General features: G+C 42.3%; 1 protein-coding gene across 1 annotated transcript in view; it reads left to right on the top strand.

Moving 5' to 3' along the window:
• LOC124775967 overlaps positions 1-22,099 on the top strand; it is a 68,006-nt gene that overhangs the window by 30,109 nt on the left and 15,798 nt on the right. The window contains exons 3-4 of the mRNA XM_047250808.1: positions 12,288-12,607; positions 20,486-20,696. Coding sequence (XP_047106764.1) covers positions 12,288-12,607; positions 20,486-20,696 — 531 coding nt within the window. The remainder of the gene's footprint in view (positions 1-12,287; positions 12,608-20,485; positions 20,697-22,099) is intronic.

The raw sequence follows: 22,099 nt of genomic DNA, 5'->3' as shown, positions 1-22,099 counted from the left end.
TAGTTTCATAATCGAAAAATGATCTTTCACACAAATATGTCGATAGGAATATTGTAGTACTTTTGTAGCCTCGTCATGGAGACTTGGAAAATCTACCTGAGAAAAGCAATGTAGACGTCGTGCACAGTTTAACGTAAAAAGATTTGTAATTACAACTGTAATTAACTTGTAGGTAAAGCAGTTACTTCTACAAATGCACAGGGGCGCTTTTAACTTAAAAGGCAACTGGTCTGGAAACCAGATGTAAGATTGACAGTGTCTTCGAAACATTTCTAAAACTTTAGTTGTAATTCTTGCAACACCAGAATGAATTCTTCAAACGTTGTGCTTTCTTTAGCGCTAGTGAGCTTAGGGAGCTGGATCGTCTTCGTCATAATGTGTCCCTTTTACAACGCAATTTTACTTTTAGATACATCCCCATCAAATCGGAAAGAAGTTACCTTGAAATGTCTTACATGGGAAGTGTACAATCAAGTCCACTTAAAATGCAAAGTCTGCTGTACATTCTGGAAGTTCTAAGTTCCGTTCCTGCACTCCTTCTTCCTTCATAAATACGACAAAAGCGAAATTTAAATCGAAAATCATTCCAGGCACGTCCCTTGAATTAACAAACGCACTTTGCAATAGTATATGAAGTCTCCACACTCTTCGTACATTACTATTGAAAGCTGTTGCAACTGAAAATGGAGTAATGGGTGCGACTTCAGAAATTTTACTGTTCGGACCAACTATTTCTTCTAGTGCTCCATATCTGCAAATTTAGCACGAAGTGCTTATTGATGTGCAGAACAATGAATCTCGTCTGTCGATAGTGGTAATTTTTTGCTCTTTTATTGTCCTCTAAAAGTCTAAATTCTTCCTCCATGGTACTATAATGTTGGTTTCGCAGCAAATAAGCAGTCCCCGTCGCTTATGAGAACTGAGAATTCTCTTCTCTCTCTCTTCTGTCATCCCCGTTCATTTTAAAAGACTGTGACAATAAATTGCTAGACTGTCTCTTTTTGTCCAAACAGCCACTGGATCTGTGAACGTCCTTCATACCACGGACAAACAGCGAAGAATAAACAGGTCGCTGACACCACGATTCTGCCGAACTGAGAGAGTTGTGCCGACCGCAAAATGCCGCACCGCAATGCTAAAGGAAATTTCGCGCTGTTCCGGGTACTTCCGAGAAGGACCGAATAAAGCCGAGTGACAAGCCGGGTCTTGACCCGCCCGCGGTCCGCCCACGCCGCACGCGAGAAGTTTGGCACGCCACGGCGAACCCTGGATTAAGGCAGCCGTTCTAGAGGAGCGGAGCATCCGGGTACGAGTCCCATTCCGGCACAAAATTTCAGCTTTCACCACTGATTTATAATACTGCCTGTAGGAAGCTGAAATCCTGTCTCTCGCAATACTGGATCTTTAAGGGCGCTGTACCACAACAGAAAAGACACCATATTTCAGTATGTTGTCACATTACTCAATCCCTGTTCCGTTAGAAGGTGGGACATATTGCCGCTTTCTACGAGTAACTCATAAGCAGTAGACATTATGGTCGGGCCGTTTTTCAGATATATAGTTGATTCGTTATGGATACTTGAATAGTGTTTTCCTTTGCTACATTACGTCAAAAACGGTTCGAATGGCTCTGAGCACTATGAGACTTAACATGTGAGGTCATCAGTCCCCTAGAACTTAAAAGTACTTAAACCTAACTAACCAAAGGACATCACACACATCCATGCCCGAGGCAGGATTCGAACCTGCGACCGTAGCGGTCTTGCGGTTCCAGACTGCAGCGCCTTTAACCGCACGGCCATACATTACGTCAGTTTGTGTGTTGACTATCAGTGGCAGTGCTGTGAAACTTGTCACTGATTGCTCTTCCATGACTGTAGTAATCAATAGCTCAGTTTTATTCTTACTGTGTAGCTCTTGGCTTCTCATACAGTCTCTAATACGGCTCTGTTTGGCTTTATTTCGACTCTAGGCCCTCGTCGACGCTTGTAACATATGGCTGACTGACGTCAAGCACTTTTGAAAGGTAGTTTTAGCGTGGTCACGTTTTCGTACTCTTTCTGACTACCCATGTACAGTAAATGCGCTGCCTTTTAACTTAAGTCGGACATGTACACTTTATGCTGATTTTAGGTATGTTCATTGTTGTCTATATATTTTTTGATCTTATTTGATTTTGTAATATTGGTGGCTTTTCATGGGTCTTGCTGACCTGACATAAGGTTCCTTTTTTAATTTACAATTGCACCTGAAGATGAGGCTGAGGCGCCGAAACAGGATTGTGTAAGATTTCTGTAATAAAAATGTTGTATAACTGTAGCAGAAGTTTCAATTACGAACAATATTATAAAATAGTGGGTGATCTTTGGGATGTAGGCTTCATTGAACAGAGAGCAGAGAATAAGAGTTAATTGTATCAACAAATGAATACTTATCATTGTATCATTTGATTAAGAATTTCCCCATGCATTTTATATCCTGCATTTACTAAATTCAGTCTTCTATACTTTTCTGTGTCTTTCCTACTGCCTTTTTAAGTACAGAAATTACTGTAGCTGTGTTGCATTCTTCAGGTACAGTACAGTTCTTCCAATACACATTAGAAAATGAGGGAAGCAGAATTCTAATATGGTTCCTGCATATTTGGTTAATTCAGTGTTAATGCCATCTAGACCAGTAGCTTTTCTGTATTTTGTTACATTTATGGCTGCTTTTGATTCTTTTATGTCTATTTGGTTTACAGAGTTACTGCCAATTTTTATAGAATAACTTTCTTCGCCGTCGTCATCATATCATAAATTTCTGTGATTGTGTAACCACCGATTTTCTGTTGTTGTATTAATGTTTGCAGTATCTATCTCCCTCTTATTCATATGCTTCATAAGTTTAAGCTTTATATTCTGTCTTCTATGAATGTCATTTTCAATATTAGCAATTAATCTTTCCTAGGATTCACTATGGTATTTTTTTTGTTAAATTCTTTGTTTTATTCCTATTCTGTTTATATGATGCCCAGGCTTCATTTGTTGGTGTTTGTAAATAACCGTTATAAGCATTTGTCTTTCTTTAATACTGTTAGTTATTACTGTATTCCGTATTTTCAGACCCCCTTTCCACTTTGATGCTTTACGTTTCCCTAGTATCTCATTAGCTATTTTCAGCACAGCTGTTTTTAATCTTACCCATTCTTCTCTAGTTACAACCATCTGCAATTCGTGTATGTATTCGCTGATATGAGTTCCTTATGCTTTCTTCCTGTAGAAGATGAGGTTCATATTTCATTCGTATATATTTCATATTTTGGCTTTGTATTACCTTTACATTTGTTTGTTTCCTCCATCTTGACCTTCTTTTAATCTTCGAAGTAACTAGGAAGTGACCAGAGCCTACATGATTACCTCTAAACAGATGAGTACATCGAATTTGAGAGCTTACCTTTTTATTAGCTATTAAATAGTCAATTATTGAGCGTGAGCCTCTTGTGGTCCATTGTATTTGTTTATTTCTGAATAAGGTCTTTGCAATTTTTATCTGATTAAATGTAGAAAAATCTCTTAATGTCTTGCCATTTTCATTTAAAGTTATTTCACCAAATGTGCTTAACTGTATCTGCTATTGGTACCTTTCCAGTTTTTGGATTTAAGTCTCCTAATATTAACATATGGCCACTTTTATTATATTTATTTGCTTTTTTAGCACCTCTTCATGAAACATTTCATAATCCTTGCGTTTTCCTTTTTCAGGTGCGGATACTACTATGATATATAAATGTCTTCTGTCATTTCTGAATGTAGCAATTACTATCCTTTCATTTATGTAGTCGTAAAAATTTATCTCTCTTTTCCATTTTTCATAAATAAGAATGCCTACCTCACTATATGCTCTTTTCGTTTGTACGACTCCACTGTAAACTAATGTATAATTATTTAAATCTTTTGCTCCTCTGTTTCTTCCTTCTTTCTGATATTACATCCACGATTGTAATTATTTGTTTCCAGTTTTCTATAAGCTCTAATTCCTTTGTACTAAAACCTCCTCTTATATTCTACGTACCTACACATAATATGTCTTAAACATCAACATGTTTTCCTTTAGCACGGTCTTGTCGTTGACTTTGAGACTATCCAGCTTATACCGTAGAGACCTATGAGTTATGGTCTTTTTATATAGTGGGTAACCAGCCTATCGCACAACCCCCACCTTGGAGGACCGGGTTTTAAAGCATAGTACATTCTTCTAAGTAGAATGTCAGCCAGGATACAAGAGATGTAGGCCTACCACCCCTTTTCTTCTCTGTTAAATAAACCTCAGCAGAGAGGGTTGCTCCCTCCGCTCTTCGAGTCATTGTAGGAAGCGCCTTCTCCACGTTGCCTTGTCGATCGTTGCAGTCTAAGAGCATATCAAAACAAATGTATTGAATTATGGTATATTTGGTTCCTGTCGGCAATTCTTGATGCTAGAGACAATTTACACAGAACGTAGTTTAGCATGCTCATTACAGTAATGACATTCACAGGAACTACTAGAAAGCGCGACCATTGTCATGTATGCACACAGTTCATCGCCGGACCATTGACTGTCATGTACGTTCAAAGATTCCTGGCATGTCCACAGTGATACCTCCCGGGAGACAGAAATTCTAGCGATGAGGTCTTGTTCTGTTTCCACAACGAATTCATGCAGCAGCTGCTTCATGCGCCCCCTGAGGAAGAAACCCAGACATGTGAGGTCATGTGACCTGCGTGGCCAGGCGACAGGGACACCTCAGCCGAACCATCGATTACCGAAGGTGGTTCTGGGATGATTCCTCACAGAAATACTGAAATGAGCGGGCTCTCCATCGTGATAGAATTATATCCTTTGTCTCACATTCAGAGGTACATCCTCGAACAGTTCTGGCAATTCATGTTCTAGAAAGATGCGATATCTCCGTCCGTCGAGGCGGAATGGAAGAATGTATGGTGCAATGAACCGTCACCAAAAATGCCTGCCCATACACTAACAGCGAATGACCATGAGATCAAGTATCTCGTGGATTCACATGTGCCCAAACATGCGAAATGTGGATATAGAAATAGTCCTCACTAGTACACAAAGCCTCGTCGGTGTCCAGGACCTTGGCAGGAAGTAAGGGATGCAGAGCAGTCTGTTGTAAAAACCGTTGAGTGAACAGCACACACTGGGGAAAATGTTCAGATGCTAGTGCTACCACGCGACGAAGACGGAAAGGATGAAGCGACTGGTCATGGAACACATTCCACTCTAGGCTACATCTGACGCCAAGGATGCGTGCAATACGTTGCGTACTTGTAGATGGAGTGTCTTCAACACGTTGCAGAGTTTCGTCTTCCATTTCGGCAATTCCCGCTGTTCGATTCCGATTTGTGTGACATATATCTACAGCTACATGCACATAGAAACTCCGCAATCCACCGTACCCTGTACCAGCACCAGATATTTCTTTTCCTGTTCCATTCTCAATAGAATGAAGGAAAAACGACTGTCTTTATGCCCCTGTATGAGCCCTAGTTTCTCGTAACTCATTTTCGTGGTCCTTACGCACAATGAATGTTGGAGGCAACAGAATCGTTCTGCAGTCAGCTTCTGAATGATGTTCCTCAAAAAGAACGTCGCCTTCCCTCTAGTGAGTCTCATCTGAGCTCGCGTATACCATCTCCATAACATTCGCTTGTTGTTCAAGCCTCTCAGTAACAAACTTTGCTTCGATGTCTTTTTTTAATGAGATCCTGTACGGATTCCAAACACTTGAGCAATACTCAAGAATAGCTCCTATATGCGGTCTCCTTTACAGGTGAACTACTCTTGCCTAACATTCCCCCAATAAACTGAAGTCGACCATTCGCCTTCCCTACTACATCTGAGAACTCACATGCTCGTTCAACCACATATCGCTTTGCAACGTTACACCCAGATATTTAAACAAATTGACAATGTCAAGCAGGACACTAATAATACTGCAACCGAACATTACATGTTTGATCTTTTTACTCATCAGCATTAACTTACATTTTACCACATTTAGGGCTAGCTGCCATTCACCACATGAACCATAAATTTTGTCTACATCATCTTGTATCCTCCTACAGTCACTCAAGTTCGACATCTTACCGTACGTCACAGCATCATCAGCAAACAACCTCAGATTCCTGACCATCCTGTCCGACAAATCATTTATATACATAGAAAAAAATAGCGGTCCTATTATACTCGTATTTCCCTGGGACACTCCGCACGGTACACTTGTCTCTAATGAACACTCGTCGTCGAGACTTGAGAAATCTTCGAGCCACTCACATATATGTGACCTATTCCACATGCTCGTACCTTCTTTAACAGCCTGAAATGGGACACCGTGTCAAAAGCTTTCCGGAAATCTATAAATACCGAATCTGTCTGTTGCCCTTCATCCGTAGTTTGTAGTGTATCATGTGAGAAGAGGGAGAGCTGAGTTTCGCACGAGCGATGCTTTGTAAAACCATGCTGATTCGTGGATTTAAGCTTCTAGGTCTAAAGAAAATTTATTATATTTGAACTGAGAATATGTTGAAGGATTCTGCAGTAAAACGATGTTAGGTATATAGGTCTGTAATTGTGTGCGTCTGTTCTTTTGCCATTCTTACGTATTGGAGTCACCTGCGCTATTTTTACAGTCGCTTGGGACTTCGTGCTGGGCGAGAGATTCGCTATAGGTGCAAGCTAAGTAAGGGGCCAATGCCGTACAGTGCTCTTTGAAAAACCGAATTGGGATTCCATCTGGACTTGGTGACTTATTTGTTTTCAATATCTTCAGTTGTTTTTCTACGTCAGGGATGCTTGTTACCATGTCGTCCATACAGGAATCTGGTCGACTGTCAAATGACTGTATGTTCGTACGATTCTCCTGCGTGAACGATTTCTTGAATGCGAAATTTAAAACTTCGGCTTTCGTTTTGTTAACTGCCACACCAGACTGGTTAATAAGTGACTGAACGGAAGTCTTAGACCCACTTAGCGATTTTAGATAGAACCAGAATTTTCTCGGATTCTCTGCCTGATCTTTTGCTAAGATAATACGATGGTAGTAGCTGTATGCTTCGTGCACAATACGCCAGTCACTACTCTTAATGAAGTGTGGTATCGTGCTAAAGCTGCATGGGCAGCTGTAATTGTACACGCCATCCAAGCTCTGTTTGACTCAATGCCCAGGCGTATCAAGGCCGTTATTACGGCCAGAGGTGGTCGTTCTGGGAACTGATTTCTCAGGATCTATGCACCCAAATTGCCTGAAAATATAATCACATGTCAGTTCTAGTATAATATATTTGTCCAATGAATACTCGTTTATCATCTGCATTTCTTCTTGGTGTAGCAATTCGAATGACCAGTAGTGTACTATACTCACAATAAGTTAAGTTCGGGTTTTTGTCATCCTTCATGGCGCTGCAGTTTTAATGGTCAGCAGTGTATACTGAATGCTACTTATCTTCTGACAATGCCTCTGCACTAAAAACAATGTGACGGATCCTGTTAGCTATGAAGGCTTCAATGCCGTATTACACCTATTCCGATGTCGCGTATTTCGTTTTTGTAAATGAAGGTGTAGCACTATAACACAGACTCACTGGAAGTCAAGATACCCTAAATTAACCTTGCCACTATTATCTACAACATAAAACATTGACGATCTTGCGATCGAACAGACGATCATTGCCGGCCACTAGACTGTTTTAACGGTCGAAGACAAGCAATGTCTCGGAGAAGGGGCAGTTCTTCCACTTATTCATGATGGAATCGAAAGGGTATACCATCAAGTCGTGTACCGTGTCCTCTGTCAAGTTTATTTAGTAATTTTTCAATTAATTTTTCTATTCCTGGCTCACTTAATTTTACATCTGTCCAATCAACGACCGAAGCTAGGAGCCGCGTGTTGGTGTTCTATACAGGGTGTTAAAAAAGGTCCGCCAAACGTTCAGCAAACATTCCTCACAAACAAACAAAGAAGAGATATTATGTGGACATGTGTCCGGAAACGCTTAATTTCCATGTTAGAGCTCATTTTAGTTTCGTCAGTATGTACTGTACTTCCTCGATTCATCACCAGTTGGCCCATTTGAAGGAGGGTAATGTTGATTTCGGCGCTTGTGTTGACATGCGACTCATTGCTCTACAGTACTAGCATCAAGCACATCAGTACGTAGCATCAACAGGTTAGTGTTCATCACGAACGTGGTTTTGCAGTCAGTGCAATGTTTACAAATGCGGGGTTGGCAGATGCCCATTTGATGTATGGATTAGCACGGGGCAATAGCCGTGGCGCGGTACGTTTGTATCGAGACAGATTTCCAGAACGAAGGTGTCCCGACAGGAAGACGTTCGGAGCAATTGATCGGCGTCTTAGGGAGCACGGAACATTTCAGCCTATGACTCGCGACTGCGGAAGACCTAGAACGACGAGGACACCAGCAATGGACGAGGCAATTCTTCGTGCAGTTGAAGATAACCCTAATGTCAGCGTCAGAGAAGTTGCTGCTGTACAAGGTAACGTTGACCACGTCACTGTATGGAGAGTGCTGCGGGAGAACCAGTTGTTTCCGTACCATGTACAGCCTGCAGGCACTATCAGCAGCTGATTGGCCTCCACGGGTACACTTCTGCGAATGATTCATCCAACAATGTGTCAATCCTCATTTCAGTGCAAATGTTCTCTTTACAGATGAGACTTCAATCCAACGTGATCAAATTGTAAATTTTCACAATCAACATGTGTGTGCTGACGAGAATTCGCACGCAATTGTGCAATAACGTCATCAACACAGATTTTCTGTGAACGTTTGCGCAGGCATTGTTGGTGATGTCTTGATTGGGCCCCATGTTCTTCCACCTACGCTCAATGGAGCACGTTATCATGATTTCACACGGGATACTCTACCTGTGCTGCTAGAACATGTGCCTTTACAAGCACGACAGAACATGTGGTTCATGCACGATGGAGCTCCTGCACATTTCAGTCGAAGTGTTCGTACGGTTCTCAACAACAGATTCGGTGACCGATGGATTGGTAGAGGCGGACCAGTTCCATGGCCTCCACGCTCTACTGACCTCAACCCTCTTGACTTTCATTTATGGAGGCATTTGAAAGTTCTTGTCTACGCAACCCCGGTACCAAATGTAGAGACTCTTCGTGCTCGTATTGTGGACGACTGTGATACAATACGCCATTCTCCAGGGCTGCATCAGTGCATCAGGGATTCCACGCGACGGAGGGTGGATGCATGTATCCTCGCTAACGGAGGACATTTCCTGTAACAAAGTGTTTGAAGTCACGCTGGTACGTTCTGTTGCTGTGTGTTTCCATTCCATGATTAATGTGATTTGAAGAGAAGTAATAAAATGAGCTCTTACATGGAAAGTAAGCGTTTCCGTATAAATGTCCACATAACATATTTTCTTTCTTTGTGTGTGAGGAATTTTTCCTGAAAGTTTGGCCGTACCTTTTTGTAACACCCTGTATAGCAAATTCAGAATGTACAACTTATTAGTTAAGCCTTAATTTATCACATCTGTTTCGATGCCATTATAATGAATGAACACCTGCACAGACGACTACCATCAATTAGCTAGGTTTAGGTGTGATTCAAACTCCATAGTTTTATTTATTTATTTATTTATTTTTACAACTCGACAGGTACTATCTTGTTTTCAGTTTCATAGAACATTTGCTGACTAACTGTCCTTACGTTTGCTTTGACTTTGTTCAGCATTTAGATGTCGCAAGGATTTGCTGAAAAAATGGTTCAAATGATTCTGAGCACCATGGGACTTAACATCTGAGGTCATCAGTCCCCTACAACTTAGAACTACTTAAACCTAACTAAGCTAAGGACATCACACACATCCATGCCCCAGGCGGTAGCGCGGTTCCGGACTGAAGCGCCTAGAACCGCTCGGTCACAAAAGCCAGTCAAGGATATACCTTAGTTTCCATCTGCAATGCAACCCTCGTACAAGGTACCATCAGACCTGTTAATCACGGGTTTCGATGAGTCTCAGATATGTTGTAGAGGACTTGTCCCTAGTATTTGTCTCGCAGATTTTCATGGAACAGACCCTAGTTTCGGAGAAAATCGATGTTAAAGATTTTTCGTACCCCCCACAGCCGGCCGGGGTGGCCGAGCGGTTCTAGGCTCTACAGCCTGGAACAGCGCGACCGCTACGGTCGCAGGTTCGAATCCTGCCTCGGGCATAAATGTGTGTGATGTCGTTAGGTTTAAGCAGTTCTAAGGTCTAGGGGGCTGATGACCTCAGAAGTTAAGTACCATAGTGCTCAGAGCCATGTGAACCATTTTTTACCTCCCACGTCCATAACGTTAGTATCGTTCGACCAAGAGAGCATTGAGCAACGTATACGGTTTATGACTACCATGCCGGACGTATGTGTTCAGATCCTGCCCATTCCAATTTCATCGTATATAATATCATTAACTTGTATGTGTCATGCAAAGTTATTCAAAAATAGTCATTTCTGCCGTACTAATTTCACTAATAAATCAAGCATTACAGTACAGTTTCTTCAAATGTTTATTCCCTCTGTAGTTCGTTGTTCAAATATTTGGTCAGCTCCAAAGGGTTAGCAACGATGGACGAAGCATTAGCCAGTGCAGAAGAATTCCAGGTAAAGATCTCGGTTGTGTAATTAATACCGATCAACCGGATGCCAGTACCAATTGTCGTACAACAGATTCCTTTCGCACCAAGGAGCGAAAGCAGTCCCTGTGCAGGAAAAAAAGAATCGAAAAAGATTAGACATTACTTCACAGCAAAGTATACCATAACGGCATTAGGAACGATAATTTCTTGTATTTTCTCATGTATGCAAGAACCATTCAGGAAATTTGGTGGGACTATTCAACAAAGAGTTTATAAATTAACTAATAAATTTTTAAAAATGTAACTGTGACCTGCACAAAATGATAGGGATTCACGAAAATGCTGTACGAAGCTGCGAAAACCGTCCCTGTGTAGAAGAAAGAGTTGACCAAGATTAGCCATCCCATCGCAGCAGAGTAAGCTATGACGGCATTAGGAAAGATAATCTCTTGTGTTTTTTTATGCGTGCAAATACCATTCGGGAAATTTGGTGGGATTGTTCAAAAAAGAGTTGGCAAATTAACTCACAAATTTAAAAAGAATATAATTGTGTCGTGCACGAAGTCAAGGAGGTTCACGAAAATTATGTACGAAGATTTCTTAAAAAATCTGCCATTCTTCCATACCTGTGCGGTGGGGTGGGTTAATCTCTCGTTATCCTTCAAAAAATTGTACATCTACCTGGATAGGCTTCACATCGTTTGCCCCGTCACTCTGCAATGGTAGATACTGGTTTAGCCGACAAATGCAGTATTGACGAAAATTCGATGAAATATCTACCAAGCAAAGGCCACGTAACTCCATTCCATCGGTAATAGCTGGAAGTTAGATTATCGAGCGTTCGGGATTCTTGCATGAGTCGTTTGAAAAAATGTCAGACATTTCCTTTTAGTTGGTTTATTGTTTTTAAAACAAGAAAATGGCCATCAAGTCCGTATTTAACACCCCGACATCAATCATGTAAGGTAACTGACGGTCTCTGTTACAAATGTCAAACATTTCCTTTCAGTTGGTTTATTGTCTTTAAAACAAGGAAAATGGCTATCAAGTCCGTAATTCATACCCCGACATCAATCACGTAAGGTAACTACGGTCTCTGTTACAAGTTCACACCGAAGAGCAGCCAGAAGATATTTAGTCCGACCTGATATTTTAAACATCTTAACAGCCGCTGACACATGACTACGTGCGAGATGGCACATTCAGTAGTTTAGTAGGTTTCCTGTAAAGAAGTGCTCGTCATAATGTCTCGTTATCTGCGTGAAACATGCCACGCGGAGTTTATGGACGACATAAAATGATCACACTTGAATATCACCTTAAATAAACCACTCACAAGGCTCAAAATTTCAAAAATACTCAAAACTGTAGTGGTTTTTTGCCAATGACAAGAGGACCAATCAAACGCGAAAATTTCTTCATTTTGGTACAAATTTGATCAGCGCGATTTAACATAGGTGTTTACCAGAAGATGGCTTTCGGGCGACTATCTCGACTCATAGATATGAGGCACAAAGCCCTATTCAAGTTTCGAATATTCTATGTATCCCGTCAGTTCCAGTCGCCCTTCCTGTTGGGGTCTTTTTTCTTGATTTTCTACCTCGCAGTCAATTACTTCGACGTCTTCAATTTTGCTACAGGAAGTGCCGTGGTTCGGCCTCGGTACTCTCCAAATGTGCGCCGTGGAATCTGCCATCCGCCACAACTCGGAGTACCACGTGTACGTGCTCCACACGTGTGCGCCTCCTGCAGAAGGCTTCACCGTCCCCGATGGTGCCAAGGCGATATACGCTCCAACAGATTTTTTCTTCAAGGACACTGATCTTGATCCGTCCATCTTAACACTGTACCGCTTCTTTGGTACAGAGTATTCCGTACAGCACGCGAAGGAGGTCCTGAGTCTTGTGACACTCTGGAAGTACGGTGGCATCTATCTTACCTTGGACTACATCATTCAAAGGTGAGCGACTGATGCTTTTATCTTTTCGTAATTTATGTTTTTCGTATTTACTTCAAGTATTCAGTTCTGCCCTTTGCTGTTAGTCTTGGTATATTGTAAGTAGGCTGTTTAGGTTTTTATGTTGGTAACACCACGTAGCGCTCTATATGAAAATCACTGACTGTGCTGTGTGAAGACTGTGGTTGGTTTGCATTGTTGGAGTATATGCTATTGTAGTGTTGGGCAGTTGGCTGTTAACAGCGCGTAGCATTGCGCAGTTGGAGGTGAGCCGGCAGCAGAGGTGGATGTGGGGAGAGAGGTGGCGGAGTTTTGAGAGCGGATGATCTGGACGTGTGTCCATCAGAGAGAGTAAATTTGCAAGACTGGATGTCATGAACTGCTATATATATTATGACTTTTGAACACTATTAAGGTAAATATATTGTTTGTTCTCTATCAAAATCTTTCATTTGCTAACTATGCCTATCAGTAGTTAGTGCCTTCAGTAGTTAGAATCTTTTATTTAGCTGGAGGTAGTGGCGCTCGGTGTATTGCAGTAGTTCGAGTAACGAAGATTTTCGTGAGGTAAGTGATTTGTGAAAGGTATAGGTTAATGTTAGTCAGGGCCATTCTTTTGTAGGGATTATTGAAAGTCAGATTGCGTTGCGCTAAAAATATTGTGTGGCAGTTTAGTGTTGATCAGAATAGGTAAAGAGCGAAATGTCTGAGTACGTTCAGTTCTGCTCAGCTGTTTGAAAATCAAATAATGTAAGAGGTTTATCAGCACAGTCATTCATAAATTTTTCTAAGGGGACGTTTCAATATTCTGCTTTTGCAGGCCTATTGTGAAATACTTTCACTAAACTTGTTACTATAATAAGCAATCAAATATTCAGTTCTCCTCTGTATTGTTAATCTTGTTATGTTCTGCTTTTACAGGTCTATTATGAAATACTTTCACAATATTACGCAATCAGACCCACTTACCACTAGTACCGCCACCGTTTACTCATCAGCAAACACAGTACCGTTACATGAATTCCACTATCAGAGATACTGTAATGATTTTTCTCTTGTAGCTTTCTATTCGTTCGTTTCCGAACCAGGGACCCTTACCTCAAGTTCATACATTTGTCTGTCGTCTACATCCTTGGAAGTGTGTAACAGCATGACGGTATCATCCTGTATGTACAAACATTTACAGGCGTTGGCGCCTGTAGCTTTGACACTATGTAGCGTCGTTGGATGACGTTTCCGGACATGGGTTCCTATCAGTGATCTCTATACATCCTGTATGTGGAAGTCTAGTCTCTGAGTATAGGACTGGAGCAGACACGTGTGCTTTGCATCGTCCGCCATGTTGTAGTTTGGCAAACAAATTTCCATCGGTGTGTGCGTGACAAAGAATTGCAGACTGATTTATTATTTTGAAATTTATGTCGATATGTGATGTAATAGGCTGGTATGGGAGCGGAATCGAAAAGTATTTTCTTTTCTTTTTCTCGTGACATACCCTACCAGCTATGTTGTAATTTGGCAAGAAACGAAGTATGAGTATCTATGACTGGCACAATCAGACAGCTGAAGTTCATCATCCAGGTTGTGTAGAGATCACTGGTTCCTATGTAAAACTTGATCTATCAAGTACCCTCTAGAAGCGTGTAAGATGAATTGTGAAACACCCTGTATAACTGAGTATATTTCTGCGGAGAATTTCTGTACCATCCTACGGAACGCAACCTATAATCAGAAGATTATGTCTCAGTACCAGTTAAAACAAAAGCTGTAGCAGTCTTCATCGCAAAGAAACATTGTAGTGGAAGCAGATGAGCTAAAACGGAAGCAAATAAATGTAAACCAAGTTGTCATTAAAGGATATCCTTTATCACTTGAATTACTTAACTTTTATGCAGATGATACTGTTCATAAGTGAAAAAAAAGCTTGGCTTTGGTGTATAATAAAGAGCTATCAAAGATGGTCTTTCTCTATGCGGATAATGAAATAATTATATCTGTCTCATAAGATGATTTACAGTCCGCGAACTGTATTTAATAAAGAAAAGAAACATTCAGGGTCAATGGCTGACAAGAACAAAAATATTTAGGGGACAAATGAGTGTAACAGGTGTGGGCTTTAAAATAGAAAATGAAATGAGGTGGTGTGGTCGCCCTCAACTACATACCCTCCGACTCAGAGTTGAAATATTAAAAGTTTTGGCTGGTTTCGTTGTCTAGGGACTGGGATACATAGTTGCCGCATTACAGGTCAAATACTGCTGAGTATACAATATGAATACACATATGAATCGAATGGTGGAAAGTTCCTATCACTCGGCAACTGCGAATGTAACGTAGAAATTTATAAATGAAAGATTGCAATTAAATAAAATCTACAGGTACTATCTTAAAGACTTTAAATGATGAGTACGATAGTAGAAGTACTTTCGGGAATGCGGTATATTTCAGCAAAACACTTACTGGTGTCAATGGTCCAGCAATTAAATAAAATATAAGTTGAATAACAGGGAAACAATAGATTCCTACGTCACGTAATTAGTTATGAGCGAGATATTCACTTCTTAACGCATACTACGTCTTCACCGAAGAAACCACGGAAATCTCACACGTTCACAACTCGGCACTCCGAAGTATTTCTATCTCCCACGATCACGAGCAAACCGCTCCACACTTCCAAGCCTTTCCTGCGACCGTGCTTCTGTCGCGTCCAGCACCTCCTGTGTCCTGTGCCGTACTCCCAGAACTCTTCTCTCGCTTCCATCCAGTCTCCCCGTTCACGAGCGCTGTGATTAGCTAGAGTACTCGCGCCATATCTTCAAGACAACGCAACCCCACAAACATAATGAAACACATTCGAAATACTGGATTTACATTTCAATAACTAGAAATTAAATAAATATTCCCACAGCTGGACCATAAACACGCTCTAACACACATTATTAAATACATAAATAAATTAAATAAACATACACTCCTGGAAATTCAAATAAGAACACCGTGAATTCATTGTCCCAGGAAGGGGAAACTTTATTGACACATTCCTGGGGTCAGATACATCACATGATCACACTGACAGAACCACAGGCACATAGACACAGGCAACAGAGCATGCACAATGTCGGCACTAGTACAGTGTATATCCACCTTTCGCAGCAATGCAGGCTGCTATTCTCCCATGGAGACGATCGTAGAGATTCTGGATGTAGTCCTGTGGAACGGCTTGCCATGCCATTTCCACCTGGCGCCTCAGTTGGACCAGCGTTCGTGCTGGACGTGCAGACCGCGTGAGACGACGCTTCATCCAGTCCCAAACATGCTCAATGGGGGACAGATCCGGAGATCTTGCTGGCCAGGGTAGTTGACGTACACCTTCTAGAGCACGTTGGGTGGCACGGGATACATGCGGACGTGCATTGTCCTGTTGGAACAGCAAGTTCCCTTGCCGGTCTAGGAATGGTAGAACGATGGGTTCGATGACGGTTTGGATGTACCGTGCACTATTCAGTGTCCCCTCGACGATCACCAGTGGTGTACGGCCAGTGTAGGAGATCGCTCCCCACACCATGATGCCGGGTGTTGGCCCTGTGTGCCTCGGTCGTATGCAGTCCTGATTGTGGCGCTCACCTGCACGGCGCCAAACACGCATACGACCATCATTGGCACCAAGGCAGAAGCTACTCTCATCGCTGAAGACGACACGTCTCCATTCGTCCCTCCATTCACGCCTGTCGCGACTGGAGGCGGGCTGCACGATGTCGGGGCGTGAGCGGAAGACGGCCTAACGGTGTGCGGGACCGTAGCCCAGCTTCATGGAGACGGTTGCGAATGGTCCTCGCCGATACCCCAGGAGCAACAGTGTCCCTAATTTGCTGGGAAGTGGCGGTGCGGTCCCCTACGGCACTGCGTAGGATCCTACGGTCTTGGCGTGCATCTGTGCGTCGCTGCGGTCCGGTCCCAGGTCGACGGGCACGTGCACCTTCCGCCGACCACTGGCGACAACATCGATGTACTGTGGAGACCTCACGCCCCACGTGTTGAGCAATTCGGCGGTACGTCCACCCGGCCTCCCGCATGCCCACTATACGCCCTCGCTCAAAGTCCGTCAACTGCACATACGGTTCACGTCCACGCTGTCGCGGCATGCTACCAGTGTTAAAGACTGCGATGCAGCTCCGTATGCCACGGCAAACTGGCTGACACTGACGGCGGCGGTGCACAAATGCTGCGCAGCTAGCGCCATTCGACGGCCAACACCGCGGTTCCTGGTGTGTCCGCTGTGCCGTGCGTGTGATCATTGCTTGTACAGCCGTCTCGCAGTGTCCGGAGCAAGTATGGTGGGTCTGACACACCGGTGTCAATGTGTTCTTTTTTCCATTTCCAGGAGTGTATATCAAAGGGATAGAACAGAAGGTAGGCCAGTAGCCTAATGTATCTGTGCTTTCTAAAACACAGTAAATATTTAACCAATTTCTTGATGAATAGTATACATCAGATATAAACAAAGACATAGATGAATAAATATATTTATAAGCATGCTGCTACCGTATTTTCGTGTAGCTGTGGAGTACTTATGGCCTGACGCGATCGATAGTAATCGGCCACTTTGACCTCCAATAACTCATGTATTATTCAAGTTACATGCCTGTAATTTATACCAATTTAGGTTTACACTAACGGATTTCTAAAGACACGTCGATCGACAAAATCGGATGAAGCGTTTAGATCTTGAAAATTCGTTGGTAGGTGTTACTTGCATAATTTACAGTCAGATACTAAACTTTAAACTAATAAAGCTATTGAAAATCTGATTACACCATCAGAATTGCTATGCAAATAATGGTAATGTACCTGTTTCTTTTTGAAGTATTATGATTCCTCTGGCTACTATTAATTTCTATACATACTGTGAAATGTCTGCCATGATGGTTTCAAAAAGTCCACCATCTTCGGCACTCTCGGCATACAAGTCTCTTTCATCAACATAGCGTCGCGAAGGAATTCCCAGGCACGTGCTCGGCCTGGACCATGCTCTGGGGTTCCCTCTCATGTCCGGCTACCGTTCGGCACCACGTGTTTGCTGCTGGGCCTCGGCTTGCCGAGCGGCCCATGCGGCCATGCCAACTCCAAACTTCGAATATTTCCAGGGCTCTACAACTTTCCCGTTACCTCACACAGGTCATTGTTTTTAAATACTTTGTGTTTAGCTCGAGTTTAGATACGTCCAATGACGTTAACTAAAGAAACTATTCTCCAGTTTAAGTGACACAGTTAAAAGCACCATACCTGGAGAAGACAGAGTAGCGTCAATGATAAACTTTTGAACAATTACGGTAGTTCTTACAATGCATTAAGGAGCAGATTGTCAGACACTGACAGAAAAACAAAAACAAAAAATTAACTCATACTGAAAGACTGGCCAATAACAATATAGAGAAATGTAAAGGAGGAAGACATAAAAAATGAAAAAGACCAATTCTGAGTTCCTTGAAGAAAGAACAATCTTAATAAGACTAAAAATTATTAGTAATGGTGATGGTGATGCTATTGATGATGATGACGTTATTGAGGTTACGTTGCCAATTACACAATGGTAACTGTTATGTTACTGTAATTATCATGCTTATCATTTATTAGAGTGTGATGCTTATACCTTGCGCCGAGCACCTTATTGAATAAATAATATACAATTTATTATAGGAAGAGATCATAATAACACATCAAAGTAATTGCCAACAAGTGCAATTCTTATTGAAGCAAAAAGTGAAGAACGGTAAACGTACACAAATTTTTTGAGGTGAGAGTGCGACATTATTTTCTGGTAATAAGATGGTTTTCGTGAGGTGGTACGGAAATTTGCCACGGAAATATACTCAGTCAGAGGAGGTGGTTAGGAACTCTTAAGAAGCCCATGATTGTAAGCTTCTGCATTTTATAGCTGATAGTGTTTGCACTAGTGGGAAACTGGTTTATTTAAACATTAGGAGTTTCTTTTTATCATTCTTGTTATTTCATTTCGCACAACGTGTTTTAACGGTGTCCTGAAACTGAAAAGTACAAATTTCTGACATATGAAGTGAATGTGGATGCACAGTAGCTCGCGTTAGGTATTTTTCAGCTAGAAAATCTGTTAAAATAAAGAGGACTGGTTTACTTACGTTAGATGAAGAATTAAAAAATAAAACAACACAGTTTTAAAATTTATCTTTTCTTTTACCGACGAAGTTGTACATTTATTTTTATGATACGACTAGTTTCGAATTTATTCAGATCGAACAATAAAATAAAGTAAATAACCAAGAATCCGTTATCCACTACTCTATGTTGTTGTTGTGGTCTTCAGTCCTGAGACTGGTCTGATGCAGCTCTCTATGCTACTCTACCCTGTGCAAGCTTCTTCGTCTCCCAGTACCTACTGCAGTCTACATACTTCTGAATCTGCTCAGTGTATTCATCTCTTGGTCTTCCTCTACCACACTGGACTCGCATTCGGTAGGACGACGGTTCAATCCCGCGTCCGGCCATCCTGATTTAGGTTTTCCGTGATTTCCCTAAATCACTCCAGGCAAATGCCGGGATGGTTCCTTTGAAAGGGCACGGCCGACTTCCTTCCCCGTCCTTCCCTAATCCAATGAGACCGATGACCTAGCTGTTTGGTCTCTTCCCACAAACAACCCAACCAAACCCTCCCTTTACGATTTTTACCCTCCACGCTGCCCTCCAATACTAAATAGCTGATCTCTTGATGCCTCAGAACATGTCCTACCAACCGATCCCTTCTTCTAGTGAAGTTGTGCCACAAACTCTTTTTCTCCCCAGCTTTATTCAGTACCTCCTCATTAGTTATCTGATCAACCCATCTAATCTTCAGCATTCTTCTGTAGCACCACATTTCGAAAGCTTCTATTCTCTTCTTGTCCAAACTATTTATCATCCATGTTTCACTTCCATACATGGCTACACCCCATTCAAATACTTTCAGAAACGACTTCCTGACACTTAGATCTATACTCGATGTTAACAAATTTCTCTTCTTCAGAAACACTTTCCTTGCCATTGCCAGTCTACATTTTATATCCTCTCTACTTCGACCATCATCAGTTATTTTGCTTCCCAAACAGCAAAACTCATTTACTACTTTAAGTGTCTCATTTCCTAATCTAATTCCCTCAGCATCACCCGACTTAATTCGACTACATTCCATTATCCTCTACTCCATTACTCTACAACTGGTGAAAATGTATTACAGTTAACTATTGCATTTACCTATGTACCTACGTAAGCTGTATGGAAATGTACATCTGAATACTGTGGCTTGTACCTGCTTGTTGTGATATAAATACACCCTAAGAAAGAAAAGATGCATCACGAAGAATTATCCGAATGGGACGAAAATAGACAGATATAATTTACAATAGTAGCAAAGAAATGATTGCAATTTCAGAAAACCTGAATGATCACTTCAAGTGAAGAGAGAGGAGAAAGAGCTTCACAATATGAGCGAGTGAGTAATGGCACAAACAATTTTCGGCGTGGAAAGTTTTCAAAACACGATATCTCGTAAATGACTCTCACTAGAATCCGCAACGAACACCACTGACGTTCTAGTTTATCCTACTTTTAGTCTGTTAATGACAATAGGCATCATCCCATTAAAAAATTGTATGTTTCCAAAAAAATATACTTTCGAAGTATAGTTACAATGTTAATTGGCTAACAGTGGGAGCCTCCGACTACCCATAGGTTATGTGAAAACCGCACATCAACAGCAGTTTCCATTTACACAGTATTTGCGGTGCGTGTCTTACGTGATACGCCCCGTATATACATGATGTAGAGACTAGTGCTTGGTGCTTGGATAACTGTTGATGGTGATTGCTGCAGGCCGCTTTGGGGGTTGGGGGAGGACTGGATCGCGGCAGCGGGCCCGAAAGAGGTGTCGCTGCGTGCCATGTCCCTGTCTGCGACGCCACTGTCTCCCGGGCAGCAGGTGGCCATCGAGATAGTGCGGCGTCTGCACGTCGACGGCGGCGCTCCAGACGGCGCCGTCGCACTGGTCAACAGCGTGCTCAGCGAACGCTGCGCCTTCGATCAGGTGAGTCACACTCGCAAGCGTTCAAAGTGGGCAATTAGACGAGAAAATATCAAATTCAGGTTCTTTAGACTTTCTTTCCATCTTGTTACGAATGTCAACACATTTACTTGACAGCTCCGGCGGATCGTATTATGGCACATGCACCACGACATGCTAAACAAGCTGTACTTATATAACTTCATGGTGTTTTAAACACAATTTTTCTCTCTCCAAAATAACGTCTCCAGACGGCCATCGTGTCGGTAGTGGGTCAATGTCCGCTCCGTTCCTATTACTTACTTGCCCTGGAAAACGGAATCCACTAACGTTCGCGTTAGGTTATCGAGTGCATGTAATGACATCAGTTTCGCCGTGAGTGACTATAATCCGTGCGGACCTTTTTTTCCAGTCTTCTGACTAGTTTGATGCGGCCCGCCACAAATTCCTCTCCTGTGCTAACCTGTTCATCTCAGAGTAGCATTTGCAGCATACGGCCTCAATTACACTATTGGCTATTAAAATTGCTACACCAAGAGGAAATGCAGATGATTAACGGGTATTCATTGGACAAATATATTATACTATAACTGACATGTGATTACATTTTCACGCAATTTGGGTGCATATATCCGGACAAATCAGTACCCAGAACAACCAACTCTGACCGTAATAACGGCCTTGAGACGCCTGGGCATTGAGTCAAACAGAGCTTGGATGGCGTGTACAGGTACAGCTGCCCATGCAGCTTCTACAGTGTACCACAGTTCATCAAGAGGCGTATTGTGACGAGCCAGTTGATCGGCCACCATTGACGAGACGTTTGTAGTTGGTGAGAGATCTGGAGAATGTGCTGGCCAGGGCAGCAGTCGAACATTTTCTGTATCCAGAAAGGCCCTTAAAGGACATGCAACATGCGGTCGTGCATTATCCTGCTGAAATGTAGGGTTTCGCAGGGATAGAATGAAGGATAGAGCCACGGGTCGTAACATATTTGAAATGTAACGTCCACTGTTCGAAGTGCCGTCAATGCGAACAAGAGGTGACCGAGACGTGTATCCAATGGCACCTCATACCATCACGCCGGGTGATACGCCAGTATGGCGATGACGAATACACGCTTCCAATGTGCGTTCACCGCGATGTCGCCAAACACGGATGCGACCATGATGATGCTGTAAGCAGAACCTGGATTCATCCGAAAACATGACGTTTTGCCATTAGTGCACCCATGTTCGATCTTGAGTACACCATCGCAGGCGCTCCTGTCTGTGCTGCAGCGTCAAGGGTAACCGCAGCCACGGTCTCCGGGCTGATAGTCTATGCTGCTGAAAACGTCGTCGAACTGTTCGTGCAGATGGTTGTTGTCTTGCAAACGTCCCCATCTGTTGACCCAGGGATCGAGACGTGGCTGCACGATCCGTTAC

This window comes from Schistocerca piceifrons, chromosome 2 (genome assembly GCF_021461385.2).
Source record: "Schistocerca piceifrons isolate TAMUIC-IGC-003096 chromosome 2, iqSchPice1.1, whole genome shotgun sequence".
Lineage (NCBI taxonomy): Eukaryota > Metazoa > Arthropoda > Insecta > Orthoptera > Acrididae > Schistocerca > Schistocerca piceifrons.
This window is presented reverse-complemented; position numbering and strand designations above follow the sequence as displayed.